The 13,966-nt window shown below is 47.3% G+C and overlaps 2 protein-coding genes across 3 annotated transcripts; one reads left to right on the top strand and one right to left on the bottom strand.

The window, feature by feature from the left end:
- Window positions 1-1,068: 1,068 nt before the first annotated feature.
- SURF4 (surfeit 4) lies at window positions 1,069-8,475 on the top strand. 2 transcript variants are annotated; one of them, XM_087914470.1, is made up of 6 exons: window positions 1,069-1,188; window positions 4,756-4,942; window positions 5,720-5,796; window positions 5,950-5,993; window positions 6,635-6,821; window positions 7,764-8,475. In XM_087914470.1, exons 2-6 carry the CDS (start codon window positions 4,837-4,839, stop codon window positions 8,028-8,030), a joined length of 681 nt encoding a protein of 226 aa, XP_087770596.1. In that variant the 5' UTR covers window positions 1,069-1,188; window positions 4,756-4,836; the 3' UTR covers window positions 8,031-8,475. The 2 variants fall into 2 exon arrangements, with proteins under 2 accessions (XP_087770596.1, XP_026567990.1); XM_026712205.2 differs by lacking the exon at window positions 1,069-1,188 and adding an exon at window positions 2,352-2,618.
- Window positions 8,476-9,258: 783 nt separating this feature from the next.
- SURF2 (surfeit 2) lies at window positions 9,259-13,956 on the bottom strand. Its single transcript, XM_026712203.2, has 6 exons — window positions 13,786-13,956; window positions 12,650-12,804; window positions 12,147-12,250; window positions 11,649-11,840; window positions 10,256-10,410; window positions 9,259-9,499 (listed from the first exon to the last, which is right to left on the bottom strand). Exons 1-6 carry the CDS (start codon window positions 13,927-13,929, stop codon window positions 9,425-9,427), a joined length of 825 nt encoding a protein of 274 aa, XP_026567988.1. The 5' UTR covers window positions 13,930-13,956; the 3' UTR covers window positions 9,259-9,424.
- Between the last annotated feature and the right edge of the window lie 10 nt (window positions 13,957-13,966).

The following is a 13,966-nucleotide window of genomic DNA, read 5'->3' on the forward strand; positions in this document are numbered from 1 at the left end:
GCTCACGCAGGAGAGCCTCTACCCTTCTGGACCAACAGCTGTCCAATCTCTTCTTGAAGCCAGAGCTTTTATTGGGCTCTCTCCCCTCCACCCCCCAAAAAAGGCAAGGAAAGGGGGGAACTACTTTTGAGCAGGGGGGTGGGATCTTTCCAGTTTGGGAGGGTCTCCCAGCTTCTGCAGAGTCCCGTTTTGCAAAGGAAAGGAAAGCCGTTTGCTTTGGGGAGCCAACTTTGGGGAGCAAAACTCTCCCAATCGGAGGCAGTTTGTTCTGTTAAAAAAAAATGTAAACACTTGTTTTTTTCCACCTCTGGGCAAAGAACAGCATATATTTAGAGATTAATTTGGTGTGATTCTCAGCAGTCTGAAGGGGGAAAAAAAACTGTCCTCCAAAGGAAGAAAGAGTGGGGAAAATTATAGGGAATTATTAGGGAAGAAAGAAGGAAGGAAAGGAACAAGGAAGGAAAGAAAGGAAGGAGGAAAGGAAGGGGAGGGAGGGAAGAAGGAAGGAAAGAAACAAGGAAAGGAAGGAAGGAAGGAGAGGGAGAAAGAAGGGGAGGGAGGGAGGAAAGAAGGATGGATTTAAAAACAAATTCTTGAAATAATATATGGAAGGGAAATTGAGTCCAAAACAATAGCCCTAAATACATCAGAAATAGAATATCAGCTAAAAAGCTGGCTTGAAAGTTAAAGAAATTGGAAATTTAAAAAAATGTTGATAGAATAAAGAGAATATTTGTAACTCAGTTTGATACTCTGAGCTTGGTTGTTCTCTTGTTACACAACTAGGTAACAGCATCAGTGCTGGCAATGAAAACCGCCAAGTTCAAAGGGCACCAAGGACCCCACAACATTAAAAGTGTGTTGAAGCTAAAAACACCAGAAAGCAGCTAAATTAATTCTTTGCATCCGTCTTTATTGCAGAAAAATATAGGCACAATACTTCTACTCCAATTAACTTTCCCAGAATGGGTGCTTTAAGAACAGAAGAGGGCAAGAGACAATAGTCAGACTGATCAAACATTAACCCAGTACCAAGTCCAAGAGGATAGCTTTGGAAAAGTAAACAGGCCATCCCTGAAATGTGAAACTCCCAGGTTTAGCCTCCTCATTAAAATAACACCAATGCCTGAACAGAATTTGGGAAGATCCTGGGAATTACAGACCAGTTTATTCTAACCTCTGTTCCAGGTAAGCGTATCGACACATCATGGAAGAGAGAGATCTTATTAAGCAGGCTGCTAGGGGAATAATCTGGTTGGAAGAGCACCAACATGACACTTGGCAAGGTAAATTGTACCACCCACGTCTAATAAGCAAATAAATGCAGGTATTTTGGGACTTTCAGAGAAGTTTGACTGATGGATTCACCTGTCACACTAAACCATGGGGGGCTTCTTGGTTTGGCATGCCCATTGAAGCCAATTATATAGGGAGTCCTTGACTTATGTCTACAATTGAGCCCAAAATTGCGGTTACTAAGCGAGATTGTTGTTATGAGGTTTGCCCTATTTTACTAACTTTCTTGCCCCAGTTGGCTGACTACCATGATAGGTACTAACCCCAAGGGCCAAATCCAGTCCAAACATCTGGTTGGCAGACAGGACAGGTGGATCAAAATGTCAAATCCATCCTAAACATCTGGCTGGAATGACTTGACAGGTAGATAAAACGCCACGTCCAGTCTAAAACATCGGGTTGCCTGGCATGACAGGTGGGTCAAAGTGCCACGTCCCTCCTAAACATCTGGCTGATGTGACAGGTGGCTCAAAAATGCAAGGCGCCACATCCAGACCAAACATCTGGCCAGGTGACAGGAGGGGGGGGTCAAGATGCCAGATGCCATACCCAGCCTAAACATCTGGCCCAGCCCGCGGGCGGGTCGAAGTGCCACGTCCAGCCTAAACATCTGGCCAGATGACTCGATGGGTGTGATCCAAACGCCAAGCCCACCATAAACATCTGGCCTACATGACTCCATAGCTTGGCCAAAAATGCGACATGATCCAGCCCAGGTGCCCCCACCCCCACCCCCAAAAATGTGAACTCCAATCCAAACCTCTGCCCGGCTGAGATTCGATAGGAGGCCCCCAAATCCAGCCCCCAAGCCACTGGACGCCCCCCCGTTTTGGAAGCGTGTCCCCGCAAAATCCCTCCGGCCCTTTTTGGAGCGCGCGTTTTTACGCGCGGCGCCGCATCTCTCCAACCTTCTTTTTTTCCCCCGCTCTGCGGGCGGGGATCCCGGCCAGGGCGGGACGAAGACGGGGGTGCGGGGGCCGGCCTTCCTTTCCCTTTTGCCCGCCCTTCCCCTTCCCTCCCGGCGGCTCTCTGGGCCTCGCGCGGTTCCTTTAAGAATCGGCCTACGTGGCACAGCCCAGGCAAGGCGAGCGCAAAAAGCGGGCGCCGCCACTTCCTCGGGCAAGCGCGGCGGGGGCGGCAGCAGCAGGAGGAGAAGCAGCTCTGCCAGAAGCCGGGGGGGCGGCTGTGCCTGCCTACAAATCGGCTTTCCCAGCAGATTCCCCCCCCCCCGCCACACACACAAGAAAAATAATCATAATACCCCCCACCCAGCCATGGGGAACAACGACCTGATGGGCAGCGCAGAAGATTTTGCAGACCAGGTGAGCGCGTTTGGGTCCTTAAAGGGGGGGTCCTTGCTTTGCAAAGAGAGGGGAGGGGTGGGCGTCCTATGGGAGTTCCACTCCCCTCTCCCCCGTCTCCATTTCCATCCACTTTTGCTTTTTCCCCGACGGTCCTGGTGCAAATTGAAAGGGGGTTCTATCCGATTTTCCCTGCCTGCCTTGTAAATTATCCTCTGCCACAAAATAAATAAACAAATAAACGAAGCAAAAAGCCAACGGAAAGGAGGAAAAGTCTCTTTGGGGGGGAGGGAGGGAGCGGCAGGGCGTGGGGGCGCATGGCTTTCTCCATCCGCCAGCCCCCCACCCATCAGAGCTGACTCTGCTTTTGGGGAGTGGGTGGCTAGGCAGTTGCTCCCCCCCCCCATCTCTCTGGAGCTGGGTGAGCAGATTGGCCGAACAAAAGGCTCCTTTTTATTATTATTTTTATTTGAAAAAACAAAAGGGATGGGTTTTTCTTCCTTGCCATCTTGGTGAAAAGAGGCCCACCCCAGGCTAAGATCAGCTTGCAATTAAACCCTGATTGCTGGATGAGCTTGGGTTTAATTTAGCCTGGCACATATAGACACACACACACACACACCCTTAGCCGTAAACCAGGGCTTGGGAGGGGGGGTGTAGGGTAGGGTTGTCGGCAAAAGGCAGGCGGGTTCTTGGACAAAATGGTAGATCCGGCCTAACAGAAGGTAGTGTTGTGTGTATGTGTTGTGTTACACTTTTGTCTTCCTTCATTTTTGGGTGGCACTGAGGAATGGCGGGGGTGGGGGTGTCCTCTCACTGCCCAGGATTTAACCATGCTTGATGTAGGATCTAGGGTTGGCTTGTTTTTTTTCCGTGCCCACTTTTTGGGGTTTAATGCCTCTCCCTGCTCACAGTCAGATGATAGGAGCAGATACTCCTCCACTTAACCACAATTGGGAATGTGTGTTGCTAAGCGAAGAGGGTTGAGCCAAGGGACTCAGGTCTGATTTTTACAACCTTTTCTTATTGTTGTTGTTGCCACGGTCGTTCAGTGAATCACTTGGTTGTTAAGCGAATCTGGCTCCCAGGAGAATATTGTAAGATACGGGATATTTGGTACGAATGGATAAGGATGCAAAGGCGTCAAATGATAATGTATGAGAAATCACAAAGTAATAAGGCTCATGTGTAAAATGACATATAAATGTATATCTGTATAAAATGCTTAGAATGATGAAGAATGAAGATTTAAATATAGAGATGGATAACACAGTAATAGGGGATATTCACAAATGTAAGCACTGTTATAGTAACGTTGCAAAGTGTGGAAATTTGATCCAGATTTGGTCAAGTTTCCGCTCTTCTGCGAAGCTTATCTGACAATTATAGATGCTTCCGCTGATAGGAAACAGTCTTCAATCCTGTTGTAAATCAAAATATGTCCCTTTCAGTAGTGAGATCCATTTAATCAAGAAATAAACATGTTTGGGGCGGCCCGGAGTTAATTCTGGGGCTGGAACTTGCAGGTTTTTCTCTGTATAATTGTATTTAATATAATTCATATGTATAACTTGATGCTTTATTGGCCAAGTCTAATTGGACACACAAGGAATTTGTGTTCTCAGTGTACACAAAGCGGAAAAAAGCAATCGAATCATACTTGGAAACAAAACGATATAAATTGTAAAGATACAGGCCGCACAGTTATAGTCGTAAGTGGGAAGAGATAAGGAATAGGAGGGATGAGAAGAAGAATACTAATACAGTCTAAGTAGTTGGACAGTGTTGAGGGAATGAGTTGTTTAGCAGAAGTGATGGCGTTGGGGGAAAAACTGTCCTTGTGTCTAGTTGTTGTGGTGTGCAGGGCTCTATAGCGTCGTTTTGAGGGAAGGAGTTGAAACAGTTTATGTCCGGGATGTGAGGGGTCTGTGGATATTTTCACAGCCCGTTTTTTGACTCCAGGCAGCGTACAGGTCCTCGATTGAAGGCAGGTTGGTAGCTATTGTTTTTTTTCTGCAGTTCTAATTACAGAGGGAGAAGGGTTTCTTTGATCCCTTCCTGATGTTTCTGGAACCTTCCTTGGAAGGAAGTGGAGCCAAATGGGATCCAGCGTCTCGCCCTTACTTTACCTTTCTTTCCCTCCCACCTCTCATGCCAGTTCCTGCGGGTGACGAAGCAGTACCTTCCCCACGTGGCCCGGCTGTGTCTGATCAGCACCTTCCTGGAAGACGGGATTCGCATGTGGTTCCAGTGGAGCGAGCAGAGAGATTACATCGACACCACCTGGAACTGCGGCTATCTCCTGGCGTCCATCTTTGTCTTCATCAACCTCTTTGGGCAATTAAGTAAGTGGGTTTAGGGTGGACCCCGGCTGGGTTTCTTTGGCGGGGGGTGGCGGGTGTTGCAATCAGGAATCAAAACCAAGAAGCTGTATTTTTGCAAATAATTCAAGGTGGTGAACATTTCTAATTCTCCTTTCTCTTCCTGTTTTCCCCACTGAAACAACCCTGTGAGTTGTGGGCTGAGAGCGAATGACTGGCCCAAAGTCGCCCAGCTGGCTTTCATGCCTTAGATATGGGACTAGAACTTCATTCTCCTGGTGATTGGCTCAAAGTCACCCAGCCAGCTATCATGCCTAAGGCAGAACTAGAACTCCCAGTCTCCTGGTGATTGACCCAAAGCCACCGAACTAGCTTTCATACCTAAGGCGGAACTAGAACTCACCGTCTCCTGGTGACTGGCCCAGAGTCGCCCATCCGGCTTTCATCCCTAAGATGGAACTAGAACTCAGCAGCTTCCGGTGATCGGCCCAAAGTCATGGCTAAGGCAGGACTTGAACTCACGATCTCCTGCTTTCTAGCCTGGTGCCTTAACATTAGACCAAACTGGCTCTTCGTTTCATCATCGTGTTGGGTTTAGCTGAGGGAGAGTGGACAGCTTCTGGGATGGAGAACTTCTACTGATATTTCATTGGTGGGTAATGGGCTGCAGAGCCAGTGGACAGAAGCAGGAAAAAACCTGCTAAACGAATGGCCACTCACTTAACACCGGAAATTTGGGGGCTCAATTGCAGTCGTAAGTCAAGGACTACTTGCATTTTCTTACATTTCCCCGTTTTCTAGGTGGTTGCATTCTTGTGCTGAGCAGGAATTTTGTTCAGTACGCCTGCTTCGGATTATTTGGAATTATTGCATTACAGGTAAGAAGCCTTGGGAATTTGTTTCTCCGTTCCAAAAACGATTGCAGAAAGAGTGAATTCTGTGAGGGATTGAAGTGGGCCTCCGAGCAGATGGGGGACTATTTTCAAGGTTTTTCTCATCTCTCTCTCTTTTTTTTCCCCTTCCCCTTCTAGACAATTGCATATAGCATTTTGTGGGACTTGAAGTTTCTGATGAGGTATGTTCATTATCAACTCAAAACATTCCTATGCCTGTTTTAGTAGTTGCAATTTAAAAGCGGGGGTGGAATCTGGAAGAGCGGGACAATTCAAGGCTGGCCTTAGTTTAGTGTATTGTGGGAATAGGGTGGGGATTTTTTTTCCCCTATTTTAACGCAGGGCCCATCAATGGAGCAATACTGACTTCTTTGCATCCCACCTTAATGTTTTTTTACAAGTAACTCAAGGCGGCAAACCTATCCAGCACTATTTCATTTCCCTTTATTTTTTTCCCAAAATGACAACTCTGAAAGATGGGTTGGGCTGAGAGGGAGGGGCTGGCCCAAAGTCACCCAGCTGGTTTTCATGCCAAAGGCAGGACTAGACTAAGGCAGGACTAGAACTCATCATCACCCGGTTTCTAGCCCGGTGCCTTCACACCTAGACCAAACTGGCTGGCCTGTCGAATTTACAGCCCTTTTAACGTGGTTCCCCCCGAAGGAGAACGATAGAGAATGCGGCCTTGAAACGTTTTCATCTCTGCTGACTTTGCCGCGAAGGTTTTGCAAATTTGGTTGCGCCAGACGTTACGATTCCGACCGACACGCACGTTGTCTTGGCTTGTCTGTTTTTTTTTTTTCCCCTTCTTTCTTTCCTGCAGAAATCTTGCCCTAGGAGGGGGTTTACTACTGCTGTTGGCGGAGTCTCGGTCGGAAGGGAAAAGCATGTTTGCGGGGGTCCCCACCATGCGGGAAAGCTCCCCGAAGCAATACATGCAGCTGGGAGGACGCGTGCTTCTAGTCCTCATGTTTATGACCCTCCTGCATTTAGACGTTAGTTTCTTTTCGGTAAGTGACCCAACATCATTGAACATAGAGGTTTCCCCCGGCTTCTGTCCTGCTGCCTCTGTTCAGGCAGTCCACAGGGAACAACCTCCGTAAGGTACAAGTCATCCTCCACTTACGAACGGTCGCTTAGCGATCGTTCAAAGTTGCGACAGACTTCCCCCCACCCACTCTCGAAAAGTACCTACCATCTGGTTCCAGAGTTCCGACAGCTGCCCATCTCCCCTTGGTCACATGACTGCATTTTGGAACACTCCTTTTATGGCTCTTTGCAGCATCCCAGTCGCATGGCTGTGATTTTATTTTTTATTTTTTATTATTATTATTATTATTATTATTATTCTATGCTGCAACTCTGGGCGGGTTACAACATCAGAAAAGCAAAATTGCAAATATGGAATAGAACAGAATAGAAATAGAATAAGAAATAGAATAAGAATTAGAAATAGAAATAGAATAGAATAAGAAATAGAAGAAATAGAATAGTATAAAAAATAGAATAGAATAAGAAATAGAAATAAAATAATACAAATAGGAAAAAACTTTTGTCACTTTAAATGTATGCTAATCACCAGAGTTTCCAAACAGGTGGTCCTTGACTTAGGACCACATCTGAGCCCAAAATCTCTGTTGCTAAGGGAAGACGGCGGCTAAGTGCGTTTTGCCCCATTTTATGACTTCCCTTGTCACCGTTGTCAAGCGAATCCCTGCAGCCACTCAAATTAAGTAATACAGTCCTTAAGTGAATCTGTCTTCCACCATAGACTTTGGCTTGTCAGAAAGTCACCAAAGCTGGTCACGCAATAAGGCCGCATCGGGGACCACCTAGGACTCTCGAAGGCCACAAATCTGGAAGTTGACAAGAGTGGGACAACCTTGACTCGGGGTTTGCTGGGTTTCCACCTAGCTCTCATTCACGGTTTGTTTTTTCCTTGGTTGTCGCAGATCCTGCAGAACCTGGTGGGCACGGCGTTGATCATCCTGGTGGCCATCGGGTTCAAAACCAAGCTGGCGGCCTTGACTTTGGTCATCTGGCTCTTTGCCATCAACTTGTATTTCAACGCTTTCTGGACAGTTCCAACCTACAAGCCCATGCACGATTTCCTGAAATACGACTTCTTCCAAACTATGTCGGTCATCGGGGGCCTCCTCCTCGTGGTGGCCCTGGGCCCCGGCGGCGTCTCCATGGACGAGAAGAAGAAGGAATGGTAGAGAAGAATGGAGGAAGAGGAGGAGGAGGAGGAAAAGCAACACAGCATCTCAGCATCTGGGAACTGACTCACAGTTTTGGGAATTGAAAACCCAACAAAACTGGTGTATTTTTTTTTTTACAAAGGTGCCTCCTTTTCTCTCCTTTTTTTTTAAAAAAAGGCACAATCTCTTTGGTTTTTTTCTTTTTTAAAGTTGTTTTAGTTCACGACTGCTCTGATAATCCGACTCCCGTTGCCGGATGTTTCTTCGTTCAAGAACATTTTGAGGAGGGTTTTTTTCTCTCTCTCTCTCTCTCTCACACGGTTTTTCTCTCCTATAATCTCCTGCAAAATTGGAAGAAGCAGCTGGCTAGGCTGAGTCTCTGCCACAGTTGAATTTCTTTTTGACAACTTTTTTTGGGGGTTTAAATTTAAAGCTACTGTGATCCGATAAACCTTGCTGTGTACTTTTCAGTGTGACGGGTGTGTTCCATTTTAACCTTTTTTGGTTTTCGGTTGATGCTCAAAGTTGTAATTAAAATGGTGTCGCATCCCAGATGAACGGCCCATCCAAGTTATAAATCTAACAGGTTACTCCAAAAGAATTCAAAGAGAACTTTTACACCATTGCAGAATTTGAAAAATATTCATTCTGCGACAAGTAGGAGCAAAATCAGAATCTCTTCCAGCCGCTTTTTAACTCCAGGGGGGATAGGGGGAAATATTTCCCACAACAAATGAATTGTATGCAGGTAGTCCTCGTATTATGGCCACAATTCAGCCACAAATCTGTCACTGAGCGAGACAGTTAAGTGACCGTTGCCCCATTTTACAACCTACCACTTAGCCACAGTTGCTAAGTGAATCACTCCAGTTGTGTAGTAACACGGTGGCTAAGCGAACCCCACAGGATGCTCCAACCGTCATCAATATGATTCAATAATTGCCAAGTGTCTATATTTTGATCGCATGACAATGGGGCAAAACTCACTTAGTAAATGTCTCATTTAGCAACAGAGGTTTTGGGGCACAGTTGTTGTAAGTTGAGGATGACCTATAATTGGTCTCCTGCTTCAGCGTTCCCTGGAAGTATTATTTGGCCTTCCGTCTGCACTTATTCACTGCTAAGTGACCAGCAGAATTAGAAATTGATTCAAAAAAAAAAAATCAGGGTTCTGACATTAAACTCTTTTATTTCCTCGTGGCAATTTTGCCCTTGACTGTCAGGTGAAGAATTTCAGAAACGCAGCAGAGTTGAACAACTTTATATATAAAGGAAGTACAACAACATGTATACAATTCCAGACCCCCCTCCAAAAAAAGGACCATGCTTAAATAAAATGCAACATTCTCGTGTTCTAAGTCTTCTCGCCACGCTAAACTGGAGCTTGGCCCATCAGAAAGACTGGATTTCTGTCAACTTCTCTTTTGAAGCTTTTTAGATTTTCTGTTCCACTTTTTAAATTTTTTCTTCCGAGGGCCGACTTGTTTCTGGACAGACAAAGGGTGGAGGGGAAAAAAGGCAGACCCGTAAGCGGACACTTGTAGATATTTTTTTTTAAAGTTTCTAGGCCTCATGAGTACAGGACAAAGACTTACTAACTGGGATTTGGCAATCCGAATCTAATCCTTATATATGTTACCGGGGAAAAGTCCTTGGTAATGCTTAGAATTATACGCTTTCCCTGCTTAGCTGGATTTTAAAAGGAAACCATGGCTATCTGCCAGAATTAACCTACTATCAAAAATATTACCTTCTATTTAACCTGAGCATTCCTGGGAATATTCATTTCGACACCTGCCTTGCCGGCCCATTTCTTCTGCAGCTGGCAAGGCTTTCCTGAAGGCCTCGAGCTGAGACAGCTTTGGATCGATCCAGAGCTCTCTTACTTGCCGCAGAGGCTTCCAGGAAAGCCTTGAAGTTTCTGAAGGCCAAAAAGGAGGCCGGGGGTGATGTGCGTAAGTGAGATTGGTCAGTGGATGGCATCCCCCCAAAATAAGACCCGATTCCTTTTTTGGTGGAAAAAAAAAACACAAGACTTATTTTCAGGGAAACACAGGTATATAAGTGACATTAATAGTGTGAAGGAATGGGACTGTCCCCAAATTCCTAACGGGTCAGAAACGGATGTGGTGTAAGCAGGGCTTAACAGGAGCCACGCAGAGCACATGCAACTCCTAAGTCTTAACCTATCAAAAAGGTAAGCCACGAACACAACCACAAACGTCAAAAGGTGTCAGGTTTACCTTTCTCCTTTTGGTGGCTGTCTGTGAATCAACCTCCATCATTTCGACCCGGCTGCCATTTTCCACCCCTGGCCTCGCAGGGTCTTCGTCACTGTCGCTTGTAAATTCGTCAGGGGTCTCCTTGCCTGTGGCACTTTTCCTTGGGAAGAGCTCGGCTTTGAAAATAAGCATTAAGTGTTAATGTTTAAGCATTAAGTAAAAAAAAAAAAAGCCCTTAAAACCAACAGCAGAACCTTCCTTATAAATTCTGCCTCCAGAAACCAGACCCGCTGGCATATACCAAAGAGCAGAGTTACGATTTTAGAAGATGGCTAAACTATGGGAGTGAATAAGCTGCCATTCCTCGTAACGCAGTTAAAATATCTTTTATTTCTTTATTGGGCTTGTGCTGTACTGTCCCTCTCTGTCCGGAGATGACCCTGGGTGGCTTAGAAACGTTAAAACCAGAAAAGATAACAAATTACAAAGATAAGACAGTAGTAACAATTCTCAGAGTTATGGCTACAAATCTATCAGTAGAAGGTTAAAAGTGGGAGAGAAAAGGCGAATAGAATATAAGTTCTCTGCCCAAGATGGAAGGCATGTGCACAAGGCTGGAATTTTCTTGCCTCGTTTGTCGTTTAAAACATTTTTAACTTTAGTGAAAAAGGCTCGCTCACAGCTGCTTAGGAATATCGGTTTTCCCTTAAGTATTACAACAGATGTAACAGGCAAGGAAACAGAATGGGGTGGGCAAAGGGAGACGGCAAACCCAAGACCGGCTAAGTCTGCTGTGGCACCGCTAGCAGATTTGGACAATGAGGAGGCTGGGGAGGAACACGGGGCAGTCATGGAGTCAGGAAGGCTCGCGACGTGGGCTGTGCGTCGAGGCAGAGATGGGGCCAGGGCCGTTTGACAGTTATCAGCTGCCTTCGGAGTTGGAGATCAGTGAGGCAGAAGAACATCTGGAGCCTGTTCCCTGTGTGCGGATGCACAGAGCTGCCAGGAGAAGGGAACAGCTAAGGAACAAGGGCCCACTTGGGAGTAAAGGCACAGGTGAATGGCCCCTCCCATAGGGAATAAAAGAGGAGCGAAAGGGGAGTGGTGTTTGCAGGAGACAACGAGTTCAATTCAGCAGGGTGAAGATCCGTTCCTGACTTCTCGCCAGGAAGTATTGACTGCTACAGTGTGGCATTTGGAAGACATCGATCGGCCTGGCAGCTCTCCAAGCCTGATAAAGGTCTGTGGTTCCAATTCAGCCTTGAAAGATTGTTGGCTGGGACTTTGTTGGATGTGAATGAGAGGAATTCACATGAGCCTAATAAAAAGTGGTTTCATCGGGATGAGAAGCCACAGCCAGAACGAAGTCTTAGCTCGCATCCGGATGCCCTTTTTGGCCTTCCAGCTCACTCACCTGGATACAAGTCACTCAGGCTGTCGTCGGTTTCGCTGCCTCCTTCATCGCTGGCGGGAGGTTCCCAGAATGCCCCCTTCGGCTTCCCCCTCCTTTCGCAAAGCCCGTTGTCTGTTTCTTGCCGCGGCCGTCGGCGTTTATGCAAGAGGGAAGCCGGGACGTATTCCAGCCCTTCTTTCTGACATTCTTCATCTGTAGACAGGAGAGAGACTAGGATCCCATCCAGAAAGATTTCTCTTCCTCCTTTTGAAGCCACTGGATGCTAAGTAGGGTCCGTGTGTCTGGGCCAGTCTATCCTGGAATACCCGGGACCCCCTTGCCTGCTTCCCTCCCCCGGGAGGACATTTTTCTTCCCCTCCTTTGCCTTTAGGAACAATATTAAGGATCGGAGGACGTGATCTGCCCATCTCTTGGGGTAAGTTGAGGAAGAAGAGGGAGCAAAGGAAGCGTTTAAGGTAAGGCAGATGAAAAAAAAGAAGCACTCCGGTGCCAACTCACATCGCCGAAGCGCCTTCTGATAACGCCGGCCTCGGACATGGCGGAGAACATGCTCTGGGATCTTATTGAGATGGCGCAGGGTGAGTTTGCAGAATAGCTGATTCCTAGGAAAAAAAGGGGAAAAAAACAGTGCGTGAAAAGGATTCATTCTTGAAGCTCTTCGTACTTAGGTGGTTGTTGTTTTTTCTAGTTCATTTGACACTCTTAGTTGTTGGTAGCAATGCAAAGGAGAGAAAGATGGCTGCTTATCTGGAAAGGACTGTTTGGGACTCATTACCGGCTGGGAATGAACATAATTCCCAGCGTTGAAATAACACAAGAGTCGTTTTAACTCATCGTGTGCTTTTATTACGGTCTCGGGAAGCCTTGGTCAGAACACTTGTAACATGGCTTGCTACTTTTGAGCTAAGCACAATCGCAGGCTGCCTCCCGAAGAAACCACAAAACTCAGCCATTAGCCCCACTGGGGATACCGTTTGCAATACACACACACACACACGTACGGATTTTTGGTGCTCGGCACAATGTGTGGTTCGTACTCGCTGTAGTCCAAGACCTCGGAAGTCTTACTCAAGCGCAGGTATCTCTTCCCAGCTGTAAAAGCTTGGAGTTCAGGCAACCGGCAAGGCAGCTCATGGCCAGTCAACGTACAGCGGACCTGGAAGAGAAAAGCGGGGAAAATAAAGACCGATTCAAACGGAGCCATGTCATTTGGGCAACATTCCTGGGATTACTGAGTGGTGGCTCATCCGAATGTCAATCGGCTGAGAGTTCTTCAGCTTTGGAGACCAGCTGAGGCAGGCCAGGTGCTGCCAAACCAATATATTCCCCAAGAGCTAGCTGGATACCTAAGCACAGACCAATTCACATGTAATTTTCCAGCATGGTCAATTGTCCATCCTGGGCTTTCCGAGTTACCTGATTTCTGAGTGGTCTCCCGTTCGTTTATCCAGCTTTTTTTTTTTTTAATAAGCTTCAGAGGCTGGAGAGGGAGGAGTAGATGCTGCCAAGTCAACATGCCCTCAAGAGTCACCTGCCGATGCCAAGACCAACTCAAATGCAACCTTCCAGATTGGCCAACTGTCCACCCTGGGGATTTTTGAGGGGTTTCCCCTCTGAGGGGGTCCATCACCCCAGCTTTCTCCAGCAGAGCCCAGACAAAGCAGACCAGGTGCGGCCGAGCCAACATCTCCTCCGAATTTCAAAGTTTCAGGTGGAATTTTCCAGCTTGGTTGAAGCCTGTGGGATTTCCAAGTGATCTCCCGTCCATCAGCCCAGCCGTTTTGGGGGGCGGACAAGGCAGGACAGGTGCTGTCAGGCCAACTTCCCTAAGCCAAGACCCAATTCGCACCCAACTAACTTCCCAGCTTGGGCAACAGGGATCTCCCAGTGGTCTCCCTTCCAATCAGCCGTTTGGAGCTCTGGCAAGGCAGGTGCTGCCAAGCCGACCTGCCCTGGAGAACAGCCTGCCCGACTCAAAGGGAGGTTTCCAACTTTCCACATCCTCCTGATTTCAAAGTTTCAAATGGAACGTTCCAGCTTGGTCCAACCCTGTGGGATTTCCGAGTGGTCTCCCATCCACCAGCCCAGCCGAGCTCCGCAGCAGATCCGGAAACCGGCGAACGAGCGCCGATCACACCTTTTTCCCCGGAGGGAGGACGCGCAAGCTCGGGTGCCGCTGCAGGAAACGCTGCAGCTCGGAGGAAAGCGGCGCCGATCCCGCCTCGCCTTCTTCTCCTCCTCCTCCTCCTCCTTCTTCTCGCCCGCGTAACAGCCCAGCCATGTTTCTGCAACGTACCGGAAGTCGTGGCGGCGCGACC

This window comes from Pseudonaja textilis, chromosome 17 (genome assembly GCF_049901715.1).
Source record: "Pseudonaja textilis isolate UNSWEBS1 chromosome 17, rPseTex1.2, whole genome shotgun sequence".
Taxonomy (NCBI): domain Eukaryota; kingdom Metazoa; phylum Chordata; class Lepidosauria; order Squamata; family Elapidae; genus Pseudonaja; species Pseudonaja textilis.